The sequence below is a fragment of the Rhinoraja longicauda genome, chromosome 4 (genome assembly GCF_053455715.1).
Source record: "Rhinoraja longicauda isolate Sanriku21f chromosome 4, sRhiLon1.1, whole genome shotgun sequence".
In the NCBI taxonomy this organism is placed as follows: domain Eukaryota; kingdom Metazoa; phylum Chordata; class Chondrichthyes; order Rajiformes; family Arhynchobatidae; genus Rhinoraja; species Rhinoraja longicauda.
Genome location: NC_135956.1, coordinates 91467299 through 91489602, shown reverse-complemented (window position 1 = coordinate 91489602; position 22304 = coordinate 91467299). Strand labels below are relative to the sequence as shown.

General features: G+C 48.6%; 1 protein-coding gene across 1 annotated transcript; it reads left to right on the top strand.

Annotated features, from left to right (window-relative positions):
* Positions 1-1936: 1936 nt before the first annotated feature.
* LOC144593041 (elastase-1-like) lies at positions 1937-20405 on the top strand. Its single transcript, XM_078398454.1, has 8 exons — positions 1937-1970; positions 5372-5448; positions 7422-7531; positions 10383-10508; positions 14004-14140; positions 15699-15844; positions 19366-19515; positions 20379-20405. Exons 1-8 carry the CDS (start codon positions 1937-1939, stop codon positions 20403-20405), a joined length of 807 nt encoding a protein of 268 aa, XP_078254580.1.
* Positions 20406-22304: the final 1899 nt, after the last annotated feature.

Sequence of the window (22304 nt, the reverse complement as noted above, 5' to 3'; positions counted from 1 at the left end):
CAGCACAGGTTCATGAAGTTAATCCCCGGGATAGTGGGACTGTCATGTGAGGAAAGATTTGAAAGACTGGGCTTGTATTCACTGGAATTTGGAAGGATGAGAGGGGATCTTATAGAGACGTATAAAATTATAAAAGGACTGGACAAGCTAGATGCAGGAAAAATGTTCCCAATGTTGGGGGAGTCCAGAACCAGGGGCCACAGTCTTAGAATAAAGGGGAGGCCATTTAAAACTGAGATGAGGAAAAACTTTTTCACCCAGAGAGTTGTGAATTTGTGGAATTCTCTGCCACAGAAGGCAGTGGAGGCCAATTCACTGGATGAATTTAAAAGAGAGTTAGATAGAGCTCTAGGGGCTAGTGGAATCAAGGGGTATGGGGAGAAGGCAGGCACGGGTTACTATAGACAATAGACAATAGGTGCAGGAGTAGGCCATTCGGCCCTTCGAGCCAGCACCGCCATTCAATGTGATCATGGCTGATCATTCTCAATCAGTACCCCGTTCCTGCCTTCTCCCCATACCCCCTGACTCCGCTATCTTTAAGAGCTCTATCTAGCTCTTTCTTAAATTGTGGATGATCAGCCATGATCACAATGAATGGCGGTACTGGCTCGAAGGGCCAAATGGCCTCCTACTGCACCTATTTTGTATGTTTTCTATGTTTAAAAGGAACAGGTGACGTTTCAGGTCGAGACCCTTCTTCGATTCCACTACTCTGGGCAAGAGACTGTGTGCGTCTACCCGATCTATTCCCCTCATGGTTTTATCTGAATGGTGTCAAGTTAGGAAAAGGGGACGTACAACGAGATCTGGGTGTCCTAGTGCATCAGTCACTGAAAGGAAGCATGCAGGTACAGCAGGCAGTGAAGAAAGCCAATGGAATGTTGGCCTTCATAACAAGAGGAGTTGAGTATAGGAACAAAGAGGTCCTTCTGCAGTTGTACAGGGCCCTAGTGAGACCGCACCTGGAGTACTGTGTGCAGTTTTGGTCTTCAAATTTGAGGAAGGATATATTTGCTATTGATGGCGTGCAGCGTAGGTTTACTAGGTTAATTCCCGGAATGGCGGTACTGTCATATGTTGAAAGACTGGAGCGACTAGGTTTGTATACACTGGAATTTAGAAGGATGAGATGAGATCTTATCGAAACATATAAGATTATTAAGGTGTTGGACATGTTAGAGGCAAGAAACATGTTCCCAATGTTGGGGGAGTCCAGAACAAGGGGCCACAGTTTACGAATAAGGGGTAGGCCATTTAGAACTGAGATGAGGAAAAACTTTTTCAGTCAGAGAGTTGTGAATCTGTGGAATTCTCTGCCTCAGAAGGCAGTGGAGGCCAATTCTCTGAATGCATTCAAGAGAGAGCTAGATAGAGCTCTTAAGGTTAGCGGAGTCAGGGGGTATGGGGAGAAGGCAGGAACGGGGTACTGATTGAGAATGATCAGCCATGATCACATTGAATGGCGGTGCTGGCTCAAAGGGCCGAATGGCCTCCTCCTGCACCTATTTTCTATGTTTAAAAGGAACAGGTGACGTTTCAGGTCGAGACCCTTCTTCGATTCCCCTACTCTGGGCAAGAGACTCTGTGCATCTACCCGATCTATCCTCCTCATGATTTTGTACGCCTCTATAAGATCTCCCCTCATCCTCCTGCGCTCCAAGGAATCGAGTCCCAGCCTGCCCCAACCTCTCCCTGTAGCTCAGGCCCTCGAGTCCTGGCAACGTCCTCAGGTAAATCTCCTGATGGTTGTCACTGCAGGTGACGTTCCCTACATCTGGTCAGTTTCACAAGCACCTTGGCACGGTCTCCTCACAAGGTAACTGGTCTTTCAGCAGTCGCTATCTTACCCACGGGACTGGAAAATATATTGTGACGCGCACAGGTGAGTATAAATCTACGAAGGATTGGTGTCCAACTTAGACAAGGCTTCAACATGATCCAGTATCTGCTGTTCACTCTTTGTCTCGGTAAGAATTAACCAACATTGTTTCTCCTTGTTTTTACCAGATCATCGCCTGGTTTAGAGGGTCTTCGCTACCAAGAGCGATTGGACAAACAGAGAGAGAAACTTGGAGCGCCGGAGGTTGAGGGGAGATTTGGTAGAAGTATATCAAATTAATGGAGGCTTAGATCAGTCAGACTGTCAGAAGATAGACTTAAAATGCTGGAGTAACTCAGCGGGTCAGGCAGCATCTGTGAAGAACATGGATAGGTGACGTTTCACAGAGTGCTGGAGTAACTCAGCGGGTCAGGCAGCATCTGTGGAGAACACGGATAGGTAACATTTCACAGAGTGCTGGAGTAACTCAGCGGGTCAGGCAGCATCTGTGGAGAGAAGGAATGGGTAACGTTTTGGTTCGACTGAAAGTAGAGGTGGGGGGAGGTGGGAGGGGGGGTGGAAATAAACTGGAGGCGAGAAAAAGCCAGAACAAATGAAGGCCAGCCCTGATTTGCTGATAAATCAGTAGACAGTCAGAACCTTTACCCTACATTGGAAATATCAAAGACTAGGGGGCAGAGCGTTAAGGTGCAGGACAAGATTAATTACACAGATGGTGGTGGGTGCCTGGAACGCGCTGCCAGGGGTGGCTACGGTTGCCAACTGTCCCGTATTAGCCGGGACATCCCGTATTTTGGGCTAAATTGGTTTGTCCCGTACGGGACCGTCTTGTCCCGTAGTAGGCTCGGGGGGCAATAGACAATAGACAATAGGTGCAGGAGGAGGCCATTCGGCCCTTCGAGCCAGCACCGCCATTCACTGTGATCATGGCTGATCATTCTCAATCAGTACCCCGTTCCTGCCTTCTCCCCGTACCCCCTGACTCCGCTATCCTTAAGAGCTCTATCTAGCTCTCTCTTGAATGCATTCAGAGAATTGGCCTCCACTGCCTTCTGAGGCAGAGAATTCCACAGATTCACAACTCTCTGACTGAAAACGTTTTTCCTCATCTCAGTTCTAAATGGCCTACCCCTTATTCTTAAACTGTGGCCCTTTGTTCTGGACTCCCCCAACATTGGGAACATGTTTCCTGCCTCTAACGTGTCCAACCCCTTAATAATCTTATACGTTTTGATATGATCTCCTCTCATCCTTCTAAATTCCAGTGTTTTCAAGCCTAGTCGCTCCAGTCTTTCAACATACGACAGTCCCGCCATTCCGGGAATTAACCTAGTAAACCTTCGCTGCAAGCCCTCAATAGCGCTGTAGGACCAGGCACTGTAGGCCTGGACACTGTAGGCCCGGACACTGTAGGCCCGGATGCTGTAGGCCCGGACGCTGTAGGTCCGGACACTGTAGGCCCAGACAGTGTAGGAAAAAAACTGCAGATGCTGGTTAAAATCTAAGATAGACACAAAATGTTGGAGTAACTCAGCGGTCAGGCAGCATCTCAGGAGAGAAGGAATGGGTGACGTTTCGGGTCAAGACCCTTCTTCAGACTGATGACGTTTCGGGTCGAGATCCTTCTTCAGTCTGATCAGCCTGAAGAAGGGTCTCGGCCCGAAACGTCACCCATTCCTTCTCTACCGAGATGCTGCCTGACCCGCTGAGTTACTCCAGCATTTTGTGTCTACCTCTGGAGGTTGTGTAGCAACCCGCCTCCCGGCCCGGGCAGCCGCCGTTGGTGGAGCGGGAGCACGTGGACGCTGGCTGGCTGAGGTCACGTGGGGCGCGGGGCGGTGACGTCACCTTGTCCCGTATTTGGGAGTGAGGAAGTTGACAACCCTAGGGATGGAGGTGAAGGCAGATACAATAGTGGCGTTTATGAGGCTTTTAGATTGGCACATGGATATGCATGGAATGGAGGGATATGGATCACATGCAGGCAGAGGGGGTTAGTCTAAGGGCAACATGTTCAGCAACGAACATTGTGGGCCGAAGGGCCTGTTCTCGGGCTGTACTGTTCTGTGGTTGCCAATTTGTAAACCATTGAGATAAATGTCACTAATTCTAGATTATTAAAAGTGTCAGGGGTTATGGGGAGAATGGGTTTGGGAGGGAGAGATAGATCAGCCATGATTGAATTGCGGAGTAGACTCGATGGGCCGAATGGCATGATTTCTTTTTGTTTGGTGTTAGTTTGTGATTGTATATGTGGTTGGACTCATCTCAGAAGGAGATGAGACAGCCTATAGGGATGAAATCCAAAGGCTGGCAGCATGGTGTTCAGTGAACAATCTGGTCCTGAACTCCTCCAAAACAAAGGAACTTATAATTGACTTTAGAAAAACCAGTGTAGATTACGACCCACTCTACATCAATGGGGTCTGTGTGGAAAGGGTACCAGCTTTCAGGTTCCTGGGTACGCACATCGCAGAGGATCTTACCTGGTCTACCAACACCATCACCACAGTAAAGAAGGCACAGCAGAGACTCCACTTCCTGAGGATCCTCAGGAAAACCAACCTGCAGGAGAAGCTCATGATGTCCTTCTATCGCTGCTCCATTGAGAGTGTGCTGGCATACTGTATAACCACATGGTATGCCAGCTGCTCAGAAAAGGACAGGAAGGCCCTTCAGAGGGTCATCACGACGGCCCAGAAGATCATCGGCTGCTCACTGCCTCAGTAGAGCAGGCAAAATAATAAAAGATCCATCCCACCCCGGCCACCGTCTGTTTGTTCATCTGCCCTCTGGTCGACGTTTCAGGTCGATCAAATCCCGAACAAACAGACTTAAGAACAGTTTTTACCCCAGGGCCATACGAGAACTGAACACTACCTTTGCACTAGGCAACACCGTTAAAAAATCTTGTACTTAATATAATTGTATTTAATTGTATTTATGTATTTATTTGTTTTTGCATTTATTGCATATATGTTTGTACGCACCGTCAGGATTGGCTATTTTTAAATTTCGTTGTACTCGTTGCAATGACAATAAATGAATATTATTATTGCATTTTTATTGATTATTCTTATTGGTTTTATTGTTCAACTGCAGGTAATGTTTCATTTCACTACACATTTATGTTTATGTGACAAATAAACCACTATTGACTATTGATTCTGTTCCTAGAATGTATGAACTGATAAAGGAATTGGCTTTTGAGGCAATTTCTCTTGCTGATTAGAAACATAGAAACATAGAAAATAGGTGCAGGAGTAGGCCATTCGGCCCTTCGAGACGGCACCGCCATTCAATATGATCATGGCTGATCATCCACAATCAGTACCCCATTCCTGCCTTCTCCCCATATCCCTTGATTCCATTAGTCCCAAGAGCTAAATCTAACCCTCTCTTGAAAACGTCCAGTCAAATGGCCTCCACTGCCCTCTGTGGCAGAGAATTCCACAGGTTGCCAAAGTGTTAATGAAATTATTTATGTTTTCTTTCCTTTCTTTGTTTTCTTGCCTCTCTCCGTGGCAGGGGCTGTGACTGCGAACCCTCTTGATGGGCGTGTGGTGGGAGGGCAGGAGGCACGTCCACACAGCTGGCCATGGCAGGCAAGTTTATCCATCACCGGACCACCGGGGCATCGAGTACAAGAGTCAGCCATTCATCACCAGCCCACCGGGCATCGAGTACAAGAGTCAGCCATTCATCACCAGCCCACCGGGCATCGAGTACAAGAGTCAGCCATTCATCACCAGCCCACCGGGCATCGAGTACAAGAATCAGCAAGTCATCACGCAGTGTTACAGGAGCATCGCGTGCAGTGATCAGATCAGATTAGTTTAGCTTAGTTTAGATTAGTTTAGTTTAATTTAGTTTAGATTAGTTTAGATTAGTTTAGATTAGTTTAGATTAGATTAATTTAGTTATGTTTAATTTAGATTTGTTTAGTTTAGTTTAGTTTAGTTTCAACTAAATTAGATTAGATTAGTTTAGATTACATTAGATTAGTTAATTTTAGATTAGTTCAGTTTAGTTTAGATTGGTTTAGATTAGATTAGATTAGATTAGATTAGATTAGATTAGATTAGATTAGATTAGATTAGATTAGATTAGATTAGATTAGATTAGATTAGATTAGGTTAGGTTAGGTTAGGTTAGGTTAGATTAGATTAGATTAGATCAGATTAGATTATATTAGATTAGATTAGATTAGATTAGATTAGATTAGATTAGATTAGATTAGATTAGATTAGATTAGATTAGATTAGATTAGATTAGATTAGATTAGATTAGATTAGATTGGTTTATGTCAGATCAGATCAGATAAGATCAGATCAGTTTCGATTATATTATATTAGATTAGATTTGGTTAGATTAGATTAGTGTAGTTTAGTTTAATTTGGAGATACAGAGTCCGTGCCGACCAGCGATCCCTGCACACTAACACAATCCTACACACACCAGGGACAATTTACAATATTACCAAAACCAATTACCCTACAAACCTGCACATCTTTGGAGTGCGGGAGGAAACCGGAGCACCCGGAGAAAACCCACGCAGTCACTGGGAGAACGTACAGACTCAATAGACAATAGACAATAGACAATAGGTGCAGGAGGAGGCCATTCGGCCCTTCGAGCCAGCACCGCCATTCAATGTGATCATGGCTGATCATTCTCAATCAGTACCCCGTTCCTGCCCACTCCCCATACCCCCTGACTCCGCTATCCTTAAGAGCTCTATCTAGCTCTCTCTTGAAATGCATTCAGAGAATTGGCCTCCACTGCCTTCTGAGGCAGAGAATTCCACAGATTCACAAATCTCTGACTGAAAAAGTTTTTCCTCATCTCTGTTCTAAATGGCCTACCCCTTATTCTTAAACTGTAGCCCCTGGTTCTGGACTCCCCCAACATTGGGAACATGTTTCCTGCCTCTAACATGTCCAACCCCTTAATAATCTTATACGTTTCGATAAGATCCCCTCTCATCCTTCTAAATTCCAGTGTGTACAAACCTAGTCGCTCGAGTCTTTCAACATATGACAGTCCCGCCATTCCGGGAATTAACCTAGTAAACCTACGCTGCACGCCATCAATAGCAAGAATATCCTTCCTCAAATTTGGAGACCAAAACTGCACACAGTACTCCAGGTGCGGTCTCACTAGGGCCCTGTACAACTGCAGAAGGACCTCTTTGCTCCTATACTCAACTCCTCTTGTTATGAATGCCAACATTCCATTGGCTTTCTTCACTGCCTGCTGTACCTGCATGCTTCCTTTCAGTGACTGATGCACTAGGACACCCAGATCACGTTGTACGTCCCCTTTTCCTATCTTGACACCATTCAAATAATAATCTGCCTTCCTATTCTTACCACCAAAGTGGATAACCTCACACTCCACACAGACAGTGTCAGCATTGAACCTGTGTCTCCGGTGCTGTGAGGCAGCAACTCTACCCTCTGTGCCACCGTGCCACCCCCTGGTGTCTCCTCTGCATGGGAACACCTCAGTCATTCAGACTATTGATCTGGTTTGTAGTCAAAAGAAAAATAATCCCGAGCGTTTATCTTTGTTTCAGGCCTCTCTGCAGTTCGCCTACGACTTTGACCCTGACTTCTTCCAACATATGTGTGCAGGATCCCTTGTGTCTGCAAACTGGGTCATGACCGCCGCTCATTGCATCGTTGAGTAAGTCCACTGTTCTACTACAGGCATCGTTTCATTTCTTCACTCCACCTTGCGCTACGCAATCTCCCAGTATGGTTGCCAACTGTCCCGTATTAGCCGGGACGGCTCGTAATCTGGGCTAAATTGTTTTTTCCCGTAAGGGACCACACTTGTCCCGTATTAGGCCCGCGGGGCACTGTAGGCCCGGACACTGTGGGCCTGGACGCTTTAGGCCCAGACAGTGTAGGCCCGGACGCTGTGGGCCCGGACGCTATAGGCCCGACACTGTAGGCCCGGACACTGTGGGCCTGGACACTGTGGGCCCGGACACTGTAGGCCCCGACACTGTAGGCCCGGACACTTTGGGCCTGGATGCTGTAGGCCCGGACACTGTAAGCCCGGACACTGTGGGCCTGGACACTGTAGGCCTGGACGCTGTAGGCCGGGACACTGCAGGCCCGGACACTGTAGGCCCCGGACACTGTAGGCCCGGACACTGTAGGCCCGGACACTGTAGGCTCCGGACGCTATAGGCCCGGACACTGTAGGCCCCGACACTGTAGGCCCGGACACTGTGGGCCTGGACGCTGTAGGCCCGGACACTGTAGGCCCCGGACACTGTGGGCCTGGACACTGTAGGCCCGGATGCTGTAGGCCCGGACACTGTAGGCCCTGGACACTGTAGGCCTGGACACTGTAGGCTCGGACACTGTAGGCCCCGGACGCTATAGGCCCAGATAGTGTAGGTCCAGACATTGTAGGCCCTGACACTGTAGGCCCGGACACTGTAGGTCCGGAGGCCCGGATACCGCCTAACAGAGGTTGCGTAGCAACCTGCCTCCCGGCCCGGGCGGCCACCATTGGTGCAGCGGGAGCACGTGGCCGCTGACTGGGTGAGGTCACGCGGGGCGTGGGGCGGTGACGTCACCTTGTCCCTTATTTGGGAGTGAGATAGTTGGCAACCCTATCTCCCAGTTACATCTCTCATCTCCTTCCTAAGTGGTGAATCTGTGGGATTCTTTGCCACAGAAGGCTGTGGAGGCCACAAGTCAGTGGGTATTTTTAAGGCAGAGATAGATGGATTCTTGATCAGTGTGGGTGTCAGGGGTTATGGGGAGAAGGCAGGAGAATGGGGTTAGGATGGAGAGATAGATCAGCCGTGATTGAATGGCGGGCTAGTTTTGACGGGCCGAATGGCGTAATTGTACTCCTATTCCATATGACCTAACGTTCTTAAATTCTGAGGCTGTGCTCTCTGGTCCTAGACTCTCCCACTAGTGGAAACATCCTCTCCACATCCACTCTATCCAGGCCGCTCACTATTCTGTACGTTTCAATGAGGTCTCCCCTCAATCATCTAAACTCCAGCGAGTACAGGCCCAGTGCTGACAAACGCTCATCACAGGTTAACCCATTCATTCCTGGGATCATTCTTGTAAACCTCCTCTGGACCCTCTCCAGAGCCAGCACATCCTTCCTCAGATATGGGGCCCAAAGTTGTTCACAATATTCCAAGTGGGGCCTGACCAGCGCCTTCTACAGCCTCAGCATTACATCCCTGTCCTTGTGTACAAACCCTCTCGAAATAACTGTTAGCATTGTGTTTGCTTTCTTTACTACCGATTCGACTTGCAGATGTTACCTGGATGTTACCTGGGCTTGTGGGCTTGAGTTACAGGGACAGGTTGCACAGGCTGGGTCTTGTTACCTTGGAGTGCAGGAGGCTGAGGGGGTGATGTGTGTAGAAAGGAACTGCAGATGCTGGTTTAAACCGAAGTCAGACACAAACAGCAGGAGTAGCTCAATGGGTCAGACTGCATCCCTGGAGAAAAGGTGACATTTAGGGTCGAGACCCTTCTTCACTCCAGACCCAAAATGCCACCTGTTTCTTTTCTCCAAAGAAGCTGTCTGACCTGCTGAGTTTCTCCAGCTATTGTTCCCAATGTTGGGGGAGTCCAAAACCAGGGGCCACAGTCTTAGAATAAAGGGGAGGCCATTTAAAACTGAGGTGAGAAGAAACTTTTCCACCCAGAGAGTTGTGAAATTGTGGAATTCTCTGCCACAGAAGGCAGTGGAGGCCAATTCACTGGATGAATTTAAAAGAGAGTTAGATAGAGCTCTAGGGGCTGGCGGAATCAAGGGGTATGGGGAGAAGGCAGGCACGGGTTACTGATTGTGGATGATCAGCCATGATCACAATGAATGGCGGTGCTGGCTCGAAGGGCCGAATGGCCTCCTCCTGCACTTATTGTCTATGTTTCTATGTCGGCACTTTCCTCCCCACTACCTTGATTAGTACAGGTGTTTCTTGATTAGTACAGGTGTTTCTTGATTAGTACAGGTGTTTCTTGATTAGTACAGGTGTTTCTTGATTAGTACAGGTGTTTCTTGATTAGTACAGATGTTTCTTGATTAGTACAGGTGTTTCTTGATTAGTACAGGTGTTTCTTGATTAGTACAGGTGTTTCTTGATTAGTACAGGTGTTTCTTGATTAGTACAGGTGTTTCTTGATTAGTACAGGTGTTTCTTGATCAGTGCGGGTGTTACGGATTATGGGGAGAAGGCAGGAGAATTGGCTTGGGGTATAAGCATAAATTGTCCCTAGTATGTAGGATAGTGTTGGTGTTCAGGGATCGCTGGTCGGCACGGACTCGGTGGGACGAAGGGCCTGTTTCGACGCTGCACCTTTAAACTAAACCAAACACGTGGACAGACGGGTGGATAGGAAGGGTTTAGAGGACAATGGGCCAATTGCAGGCCATTGTGCAGGAGCTGCACATTATGCCAACCTGGTCAACATGGACAAGGCGGGCCGAATGGCCTGTTGGCCTGCTGTACAGATCTGACACCTTCCCTACTTTCCCTTCACAGCGTGCCAGGAAGATTTGCGGTCGTTCTTGGAGAACACGATCTGTATGTCAAAGGCAACGAATATTTGAGACACATCGAGACCATCATCATTCACCCTGGATACAACTCATATGCTCTCGAAATCGGGTAATTAACAGTTTTAAACCTTTGAACCGTCTGTCAATAGACAATAGACAATAGGTGCAGGAGGAGGCCATTCGGCCCTTCGTACCAGCACCGCCATTCAATGTGATCATGGCTGATCATTCTCAATCAGTACCCCGTTCCTGCCTTCTCCCCATACCCCCTGACTCTGCTATCCTTAAGAGCTCTATCTAGCTCTCTCTTGAATGCATTCAGAGAATTGGCCTCCACTGCCTTCTGAGACAGAGAATTCCACAGATTCACAACTCTCTGACTGAAAAAGTTCTTCCTCATCTCCGTTCTAAATGGCCTATTACTTATTCTTAAACTGTGGCCCCTTGTTCTGGACTCCCCCAACATTGGGAACATGTTTCCTGCCTCTAACTTGTCCAACCCTTTAATAATCGTATACGTTTCGATAAGATTCCCTCTCATCCTTCTAAATTCCAGTGTATACAAGCCTAGTCGCTCCAGTCTTTCAACATATGACAGTCCCGCCATTCTGGGAATTAACCTAGTAAACCTACGCTGCACGCCCTCAATAGCAAGAATGCTCCTGAGAGCTGTCATGGCATACTGGGTCAGCACGGTGGCCTTGCAGTGGTAGAGTTGCCTTTCTTACAGCACCAGGGATTTGTGTTCTATCCAGAGGGGCCACAGTTTAAGAATAAGGGCCGGGACATTTAGAACGGGGATGAGAGTTGTGAACCTGTGGAATTCTCTGCCACAGAAGGCAGTGGAGGCCAATTCTCTGGATGCTCTCAAGAGAGGGTTAGATAGAGCTCTTAAAGATAGCGGAGTCCGGGGTTATGGGGAGAAGGCAGGAACGGGGTACTGATTGTGGATGATCAGCCATGATCACATTGAATGGCGGTGCTGGCTCGATGGGCCAAATGGCCTCCTCCTGCACCTATTGTCTATTGTCTATTGATTACGTGTCTGTCTGTACAGAGTTTGTACGTTCTCCCCGTGACCGCGCGGGTTTTTCCCGAGATCTTCAGTTTCCTCCCACGCTCCAAAGACGTGCAAGTTTGTAGGTTAATTGGTTTTGTATAAATGGAAATATTTTCTCGTGTGTTTGTGTGTAGGATAGTGTCAATGTGCGGGGATCGCTGGTCGGCGCGGATCCGGTGGGCTGAAGGGCCTGTTTCCGCGCTGTTTCTCTAAACTAAACTAAACTATGCTCTTTGGTATTTAACATTTCCATCTGGGGAGAAACGTTCAGTATCTACCCTCGAAACTAAACTAGTTCTGTTAGTTGAGGAGCAATCATTCACCTACATAAGGAAATAGGAATTACAGTTTTTTTCTTCTTTCAGTTGAGTTTATTGTCAGGTGTACCGAGGTACAGTGAAAAGCTTTTGTTACGTCCTAACCAGTCAGCGGAAAGACAATACATGATTACAATCGAGCCGTCTACAGTGTACAGATACCTGATAAGGGAATAACGTTTAGTGCAAGGTAAAGCCAGCAAAGTCCGATCAAGGATAGTCCAAGGGTCTCCAATGAGGTAGATAGTAGTTCGGCACTGCTCTCTGGTTGTGGTGGGATGGTTCAGTTGCCTGATAACAGCCGGGAAGAAACTGTCCCTGAATCTGGAGGTGTGCGTTTTCCCACTTCTGTACCTCTTGCCCGATGGGAGAGGGGAGAAGAGGGAGTGGCCGGGGTGAGACTGGTCCTTGATGATGCTGCTGGCCTTGCCGAGGCAGCGTGAGGTGTAGATGGAGTCAATGGAAGGGAGGTTGGTGTGTGTGATGGTCTGGGCTGCTGGCCTTGCCGAGGCAGCGTGAGGTGTAGATGGAGTCAATGGAAGGGAGGTTGGTTTGTGTGATGGTCTGGGCTGCGTCCACAATTCACTGCAATTTCTTGCGGTCTTGGATGGAGCTGTTCCCAAACCAAGCTGTGATGCGTCCTGATCAAATGCTTTCTACGCAGCTTATGTAGAAGTTGGTGAGAGGTGTAAGAGACATGCCGAACTTCCTAAGTTACATTTAACTTTCAACTTCAGTCAGAAGGTGGTGAATCTGAGGAATTCATTGCCAAAGAAGGTTGTGGAGGCCAAGTCAGTGGAGAGATGAATTCTTGATTAGTACAGGCGTTAATGGTTATGGGGAGAAGGCAGGAGAATGGGGTTAGGAGGGAGAGATAGATCAGCCATGATTGAATGGCGGAGTAGACAAGATGGGCCGAATGGCCTATTTCTGCTCCTAGAACTTATGAACCTTGTTTGGGTGGATTGGAGACATTTATCAGCCCTGTTTAAACTGTATTGAGCCAGAAGATTTAAAAGGAAACATTATTAGCAAAGGTCACTTGGTTGAAAAGCATCTTTAATTAGATTACCCACTTCATATTATTGAGATCAGATGGATCCAACTCACCAATTTACTATTTCAACATTCCATTCCCCTTAGTCCTCTGGACTGCACAACAGAGATTTCAAGGCCACAGAAGGCTGTGGAGACCAAGTCAGTGGATGTTTTTAAGGCAGAGTTAGAAAGATTCTTGATTAGTGCGGATGTCAGGGGTTATGGGGAGAAGGCAGGAGAATGGGGTTAGGAGGGAGAGATAGATCAGCCATGATTGAATGGCGGAGTAGACTTGATGGGCCGAATGGCCTAATTCTGCTCCTGGAACATATGAGGTTGTGAAGTTAAGTTACATAGAAACATAGAAAATAGTGCAGGAGTAGGCCATTCGGCCCTTCGAGCCTGCACCGCCATTCAATATGATCATGGCTGATCATCCAACTCAATATCCTGTACCTGCCTTCTCTCCATACCCCCTGATCCCTTTAGCCACAAGGGCCACATCTAACTCCCTCTTAAATATAGCCAATGAACTGGCCTCAACCACCTTCTGTGGCAGAGAATTCCACAGATTCACCACTCTCTGTGAAAAAATACTTTCTCATCTCGGTCCTAAAAGACTTCCCCCTTATCCTTAAACTGTGACCCCTTGTTCTGGACTTCCCCAACATCGGGAACAATCTTCCCGCATCTAGCCTGTCCAACCCCTTAAGAATTTTGTAAGTTTCTATAAGATCCCCCCTCAATCTTCTAAATTCCAGCGAATACAAGCCGAGTCTATCCAGTATTTCTTCATATGAAAGTCCTGCCATCTCAGGAATCAATCTGGTGAATCTTCTCTGTACTCCCTCTATGGCAAGAATGTCTTTCCTCAGATTAGGAGACCAAAACTGCACGCAATACTCCAGGTTGTGAAGATTTACGAAGTTGTGAAGATATAGGAGTAATGAAGTTATAAAGCTATGAAGTTGTGAAGATATGAAGTTCTGAAGTTGTGAAATCAGTACGACAGTGGTGAAGGTGGGGGTTGGCAGATACCTGATGAGCAAGGGTGTCAAGGGTTATGGGGAGAATGGGGTTGAGAGGGAGAGACAGATCAGCCACGAGTGAATGGCGGAGTAGACTTGATGGGCCGAATGGCCTAAATCTGCTCCTATCGCTAATGATTTTATGAACCTGTGACTCCTAGAAACGACATTGCCCTTCTCCGGATGTCCGAGTCGGCGTATGCTACTCCCGATGTCCATGTGGCAATGCTGCCCAACCCCGGACAGATACTTCCCAACGGCTACCCCTGCTACGTCACTGGATGGGGGTTAACCCAACGTAAGTACAAAGCAATCGGACACCTCTACAAGATAGAGTGGCACAAACTGCTGGAGTAACTCAGCGGGTCAGGCAGCATCTGTGGAGAGCATGGATAGGTGACGTTTCACAGAGTGCTGGAGTAACTCAGCAGGTCAGGCAGCATCTGTGGAGAGAAGGAATGGGTGACGTTTCGGGTCGAGACCCTTCTTCAGACTCAACTCAGTCTCTTCCTGAAACATCACCCATTGGAAAAATTGTAGCCTTTTATCTGATACACCCATAAGTGATAGGCAGCTCACTATTCTGTACGTTTCAATGAAGTCCCGATTAAAGGATTAAATTAAAGGAAATTTTTTAAGGATTTAAAAAAAAATTCAAGGAAAATTGCAGTATACACATTTCACCACTAGGTGCCAGTCTATACTGCTTTACCTCTTGAAAGGAAGCATTGGCTTGTTGCTTGTTGGACAATAGACAATAGGTGTAGGAGGAGGCCATTCAGCCCTTCGAGCCAGCACCGCCATTCAATGTGATCATGGCTGATCATTCTCAATCAGTACCCCGTTCCTACCTTCTCCCCATACCCCCCTGACTCCGCTATCATTAAGAGCTCTATCTAGCTCTCTCTTGAATGCATTCAGAGAATTGGCCTCCACTGCCTTCTGAGGCAGAGAATTCCACAGATTTACAACTCTCTGACTGAAAAAGTTTTTCCTCATCTCAGTTCTAAATGGCCTACCCCTTATTCTTAAACTGTGGCCCCTGGTTCTGGACTCCCCCAACATCGGGAACATGTTTACTGCCTCTAACGTGTCCAACCCCTTAATAATCTTATACGTTTCGATAAAATCTCCTTTCATCCTTCTAAATTCCAGTGTTTACAAGCCTAGTCGCTCCAGTCTTTCAACATACGACAGTCCCACCATTCCGGGAATTAACCTAGTAAACCTACGCTGCACGCCCTCAATAGCAAGAATATCCTTCCTCAAATTTGGAGACCAAAACTGCACACAGTACTCCAGGTGCGTTCTCATTAGGGCCCTGTACAACTGCAGTAGGTACAACTGGAGATAGCAACAGGTTAGTTTATTCTCACAGACACCAGCGCGCAATGAAATTCATCGTTCGCATGAAGGTCCATATCCCTCTCAACCTGTCCGATCCATGTACCTGTCCAAATTATTAAAATTATTAAGGGGTTGGACACGTTAGAGGCAGGAAACATGTTCCCAATGTTGGGGGAGTCCAGAACAAGGGGCCACAGTTTAAGAATAAGGGGTAGGCCATTTAGAACTGAGATGAGGAATGATCAGCCATGATCACATTGAATGGTGGTGCTGGCTCGAAGGGCCGAATGGCCTACTCCTGCACCTATAGTCTATTGTCTATTGACTGGGCTTGTATTCACTGGAGTTTAGAAGAATGAGAGGGGATCTTATAGAGACGTATAAAATTATGAAAGGACTGGACAAGCTAGATGCAGGAAAAATGTTCCCAAAGTTGTGCCGGGAAGGAGTTAGCTTGGCCGATGTCCGTGCCACGGTTGGTAACATCCTCTGCTCTGTTTATCTTCCAGCCTTCGGCCTTCCCTCTGCCACCCTGCAGCAAGCCCTCCTCCCGGTGGTGGACTACGCCATCTGCTCCTCGCCCAGCTGGTGGTCAGGTGTGGTCAAACAGAACATGATCTGTGCGGGAGGCGATGGCAAGATCGGTGGGTGCCAGGTGAGTCGTGCAATATTGTCAGCAATGTTGGGGTCACCCACGTCTGAGGCTCTTGGAGAGGCTCCAGAGGAGGTTTTCGAGAACGATCCCAGGAATGAGTGGGTTAACGTACGATGAGCGTTTGTCGGCACTGGGCCTGTACCCGCTGGAGTTTAGAAGGATGAGGGGGGGGACTTCATTGAAACGTGATTCCACTGCCCTCGGTAAAAGACTGTGCATCTACCTGATCTATTCCTCTCATAATTTTGTACACCTCTATAAGATCTCCCCTCATCCTCCTGCGCTCCGTGGAATAGAGACCCAGCCTGCTCAACCTCTCCCTATAGCTCACACCCTCTAGTCCTGGCGATATCGCTTGTAAATCTACTCTCCGCCCCTCTAGCTTAATGGCATTTTTCCCCACAGCCGGGCGACCAAAACTGAACACAAGTTTGACCTTGCTAACATCTTGTACAGAGGTGCAAGAATACAGAATACAGAATACAGAGCTTTATTGTCGTTCGGTACCGAGATACCGAACAAAATTACATTTCCAGCAGTCACAGACCACAACAAAAAAGAAAAGAACACAAGACACACGACCCCAACACAAACATCCATCACAGTGACTCCAAACACCCCCTCACTGTGATGGAAGGCAACAAAACTTCCACTCTCTTCCCCCCCACACCCACGGACAGCCCCCGCAAGGGGATGGAAGGCCCCGCGGCCGAGCCGTACCGGGCGCTGAAACGTCCCGTGGCCGTACCGGGCGATGGAAGGCCTCGCGGCCGAGCCGTACCGGGCGATGGAAGGCCCGGCCGGCGAGCCGTACCGGGCGATGGAAGGCCCCGCGGCTGAGCCTTAACGGGCGATGGAAGGCCCCGCGGCCTAGCCGTAACGGGCGATGGAAGGCCCCGCGGCCGAGCCACGCCGGGCGCTGCTAAGTCTCGCGGCCGAGCCATACCGGGCGATGGAAGGCCCCGCGGCCGAGCCTTACCAGGCGATGGAAGGCCCCGTGGCCGAGCCGCGCCGGGCGATGGAAGGCCCCGCGGCCGAGCCTTACCGGGCGATGGAAGACCCCGCGGCCGAGCCTTACCGGGCGATGGAAGGCCCCGCGGTCGAGCCGTAACGGGCGATGGAAGGCCCCGCGGCCGAGCCACGCCGGGCCCTGCTAAGTCCCGTGGCCGAGCCACGCCGGGCGATGTTAGGTCCCGCGGCCGAGCCACGCCGGGCGATGTTAGGTCCCACGGCCGAGTCGCGCCGGCGATGGAAGGCCCCGCGGCCGAGCCGCGCTCCGAGGAAGAGACCTAAAAAAAGAAAGGTTTCCCCAACCCCACTCCTGGAACCAAGTAGTGAGCGGCCTGGATAGAGTGGATGTGGAGAGGATGTTTCCACCAGTGGGAGAGTCTAGGACCAGAGGGCACAGCCTCAGAGTTAAAAGATGTTCCTTTAGAAAGGAGATGAGGAGGAATTTCTTTAGTCAGAGGGTGGTGAATCTGAGGGATTCTTTGCCACAGACGGCTGTGGAGGCCACAAGTCAGTGGGTATTTTTTTAGGCAGAGATAGATAGATTCTTGATTAGTACGGGTGTCAGGGGTTATGGGAAGAAGGCAGGAGAATGGGGTTAGGAGGGAGAGATAGATCAGCCGTGATTCATCAGTCTAAAGAAGGATCTCGACCCGAAACGTCACCCGTTCTTTCTCTCCAGAGATGCTGCCTGACCCGCTGAGTTACTCCAGCACTTTGTTTCTATCTTTGGTTTAAACCAGCATCTGCAGTTCTTTCCTAGCTACGTTGAATGGCAGAGTAGACTTGATGGGCTGAATGGCCTAATTATAGACAATAGACAATAGACAATAGGTGCAGGAGGAGGCCATTTGGCCCTTCGAGCCAGCACCACCATTCAATGTGATCATGGCTGATCATTCTCAATCAGTACCCCGTTCCTGCCTTCTCCCCATACCCCCTGACTCCGCTATCCTTAAGAGCTCTATCTAGCTCTCTCTTGAATGCATTCAGAGAATTGGCCTCCACTGCCCTCTGAGGCAGAGAATTCCACAGATTCACAACTCTCTGACTGAAAAAAACTTATGAGCAAGGTGGATGGATGCTGCAGGAGCCATTTGTGTTGGTGCTGGCTGTGTTAGCATATTATATTATTTTGTCTAGATATCTTGCTGTATTATTTTAGACACTTAGAAGCTGTTGTGAGATGAATACATATATGGGCATAACGTAATGGGAGGAGCCAGAAGGTGGTGGTATATCTGGAGATGCAGAGACAGGAGGGGTTAGACACGGGGGGTTTGGTGAGATACAGTTCTTACCAGACCAGCGACGAGAGCTGTGGTCCGACGGGGAGAACAGAACACCAGCTGTGACTTGAATGCGAGATAAGTCTAGCCTGGAATGTTAATGTAAGAAAATAACTGCAGATGCTGGTACAAATCGAAGGTATTTATTCACAAAATGCTGGAGTAACTCAGCAGGTCAGGCAGCATCTCAGGAGAGAAGGAATGGGCGACGTTTCGGGTCGAGACCCTTCTTCAGACTGATGTCAGGGGGGCGGGACAAAGGGAGGATATAGGTGGAGACGGGAAGACAGAGGGAGATCTGGGAAGGGGAGGGGAAGAGAGGGACAGAGGAACTATCTAAAGTTGGAGAAGTCAATGTTCATACCACTGGGCTGCAAGCTGCCCAAGCGAAATATCAGGTGCTGTTCCTCCAATTTCCGGTGGGCCTCACTATGGCACTGGAGGAGGCCCATCACAGAAAGGTCAGACTGGGAGTGGGAGGGGGAGTTGAAGTGCTCAGCCACTGGGAGATCAGGCTGGTTAAGGCGGACTGAGCGAAGGCGTTGAGCGAAACGATCGCCGAGCCTGCGTTTGGTATGTTCATCTTCTTGTTTGTACAACTACTTCAACGAACGACTAATTAAGCTGAAAATACGTCTGGGAAATCTTTCTGTCGGTTTTTGCGCCAAGTTCACTCCCAATAGACAATAGACAATAGACAATAGGTACAGGAGGAGGCCATTTGGCCCTTCGAGCCAGCACCGCCATTCAATGTGATCATGGCTGATCATTCTCAATCAGTACCCCGTTCCTGCTTTCTCCCCATACCCCCTGACTCCTCTATCCTTAAGAGCTCTATCTAGCTCTCTCTAGAATGTATTCAGAGAATTGGCCCCCACTCACTGCCCTCTGAGGCAGAGAATTCCACAGATTCACAACTCTCTGACTAAAAAGTTTTTTTCTCATCTCAGTTCTAAATGGCCTACCCCTTATTCTTAAACTGTGGCCCCCTGGTTCTGGTCTCCCCCAACATTGGGAACATGTTTCCTGCCTCTAACGTGTCCAACCCCTTAATAATCTTATACGTTTCGATAAGATCCCCTCCCACTCCCTGTGAAGTGACGTTAATCGGAAAGGACTTCATTGGAGAAGACTGAAGTTGCCATTACAAATAATACGTGATTTTTTTTCTTGATTGCATCATTTGGGGCAGGCATTTCCCTCAGCTTTTGTGTTGGTTTACAGGGAGATTCAGGTGGGCCTTTGAACTGCATGGATGACACCGGAGCCTGGATTGTCCAGGGCATCGTAAGCTTCGGGCCAGGGTCCTGCATCGTGCCACTATACCCGACTGTCTTCACTCGAGTATCAGCGTACAACGATTGGATTGACAAGGTAGGCTTTCTTTGTTTTTGTACCCTTGAGAGAAGGTCACCCACGTTAAACCAGGTTATCCAACGTCAAAACATGACACTGTGGGAAAGGTCATCCTTGCTATTGAGGCAGTGCAGCGTAGGTTCACCAGGTTAATCCCCGGGATGGCGGGACTGTCGTATGAGGAAAGATTGGAAAGACTGGGCTTGTATTCACTGGAATTTAGAAGGATGAGAGGGGATCTTATTGAGACGTATAAAATTATAAAAGGACTGGACAAGCTAGATGCAGGAAATAATGTTCCCAATGTTGGGGGAGTCCAGAACCAGGGGCCACACAGTCCAAGAATAAAGGGGAGGCCATTTAAAACTGAGGTGAGAAGAAACTTTTTCACCAGGAGAGTTGTGAATTTGTGGAATTCTCTGCCACAGAGGGCAGTGGAGGTCAATTCACTGGATGAATTTAAAAGAGAGTTAGATAGAGCTCTAAGGGCTAGTGGAATCAAGGGATATGGGGAGAAGGCAGGCATGGGTTACTGATTGTGGATGATCAGCCATGAGCACATTGAATGGCGGTGCTGGCTCGAAGGGCCAAATGGCCCTATGTTTCTATGTTTCTATAAGCGATAGGAGGTGATCATTGAGGGCACCTTTCCTTGATTATTGTTGCTTTTTTGAATATGTTCATGTTCATAAGTGATAGGACATTCGGCCCATCAAGTCTACTCCGCCATTCAATCATGGCTGATCTATCTCTCCCTCCTAACCCCATTCTCCTGCCTTCTCTCCATGGCCTAATTCTGCTCCTATCACTTATGATCTTAGGACCTTTCTAGGCAACTTATCTTATAATCAAATTTTTAAACATTTATTCCCTTCTTTCAGACCATGCAACAAAACGGTGGCTTCTAAGACCGTTCCTACATTTTATCAACCATGACATCAAGCAGAATGAAGAAATGACTTATTCACAACCTGAATTTGTTAATAAAAATATGATTAGCTGATCTAATCTGATTTTATTTCATTTTGTTTCCATGCTAATGTTTTACTTTTGTTATATTAATCGTGGCGGTGGCGCGGCGGTAGAGTTGCTGCCTCACAGCGCCGGAGACCCGGGTTCCATCCTGACTACGGGTGCTGTCTGTACGGAGTTTGCACGTTCTCCCCGTGACCTGCGTGGGTTTTCTCCGGGTGCACCGGTTTCCTCCCACACTCCAAAGACGTGCAGGTTTGTAGGTTAGTTGGCTTCGGTAAAAATTGTAAATTGTCCCTAGTGTGCGTAGGATAGTGTTAGTGTGCGGGGTGATCGCTGGTCGGCGCGGACTCGATGGGCCGAAGGGCCTGTTTCCGCGCTGTATCTCTAAACTAATCACACTTTTTAAAAAAAACGCAGGGTTCTATTCTGATTATGTGATGAATTCTCTGCCACAGAGTGGAATTCTTTGCCACAGAAGGCAGTGGAGGCCAATTCACTGGATGAATTTAAAAGAGAGATAGATCTAGCTCTTAGGATTAATGGAATCAAGGGATATGGGGAGAGGGCAGGAACGGGGTACTGATTATGGATGATCAGCCGTGATCCATATTGAATGGCGGTGCTGGCTCGAAGGGCCAAATGGTTTACTCCTGCACCTATTCTCTATGTTTCTACGTTTCTGCGATGGCATGTTAATAAACCAGTTTCCACAGAGCTGCTGCAATATTATGACTCAGATACCGGGTAAGTTGCAAGCAAGGGTCATTTACTCAATGATGACCCTGTCCAGCTGCGGAAGGGAGTACAAAGCAAAGAATGGGACATTTGTGCGGCAGTTTCACAGCAACTTATCCATTAAATAAGAGATCTCTCTCTCTCTCTCTCTCTCTGCCACCTGCTAGCAGAACCCTCGGTTCAGTTTCCGCCGTCCTTTGTTAGAGAAATGAGCGTTTCATTGTCATACGTGTTGGCGCGGTGGCGCGGCTGGTAGTGCTGCTGCCTCACAGCACCAGAGACCCGGGTTCCACCCTGACCCTCGTGTGCTGTCTGTCTGTGTGGAGTTTGCACGCCCCCTGCCCCTGTGACCGCGTGGGTTTCCTCCGGGTGCTCGGGGTTTCGCAAAAGACGCGCGGGTTTCGAGTTTAATTGGCTTCTGTAAATTGCCCCCTTGTGCTTAAGGATACGGAGCAAGGATAATATGGAACACGTGTGAACGGGGATGCGATTGTGTTCCGGATCGTATCTCCGGTCCCTCTGCGGTCTAACATCGCGGAGCTGGTGGTCTTGCCCGGGACTGACTCTGGGCCCCACCGCGGGGGGCGTGGACTTTACATCTGAGCGGACGATCGCTTGCCTGGGATCGACGCTCCAACTGCGGCCTGCGGACTTTAACGTCAAGGAGCTTGCAGTCTCGGGTTGAGACCGGTCGGGAGCTCCAAGCCACACGACTGGTTCCGACTGGTCCAGACCCGGGGTAGATCGCCCGGCGTGGGGGAGCTGAGATCCCCCCCCCCCCCCCCGATGCAGGAGCTTGGTCGCCCCGACGAGCAAGGCCAGCCGCCGGCTACGGGAGTCAAGATCGTCCCGTCAACGGAAGGTTCGAGGCCCCCGACCGCTGGAGGACAAAGAAGGGAGAGATTGAACCTTTTTTTACCTTCCATCACAGTGAGGAATGTGGAGGAGTCACTGTGGTGGATGTTCATGTTAAAATGTATTTTATGTGTCCTGTTGCTTTTTATTGTCATGACTGTACGGCAAATGAAGTCCCTCGTGTGTTGCAAAACACACTTGGCTAATAAAGTGTGATTGTGATTGACGCTTGACCTGTACAT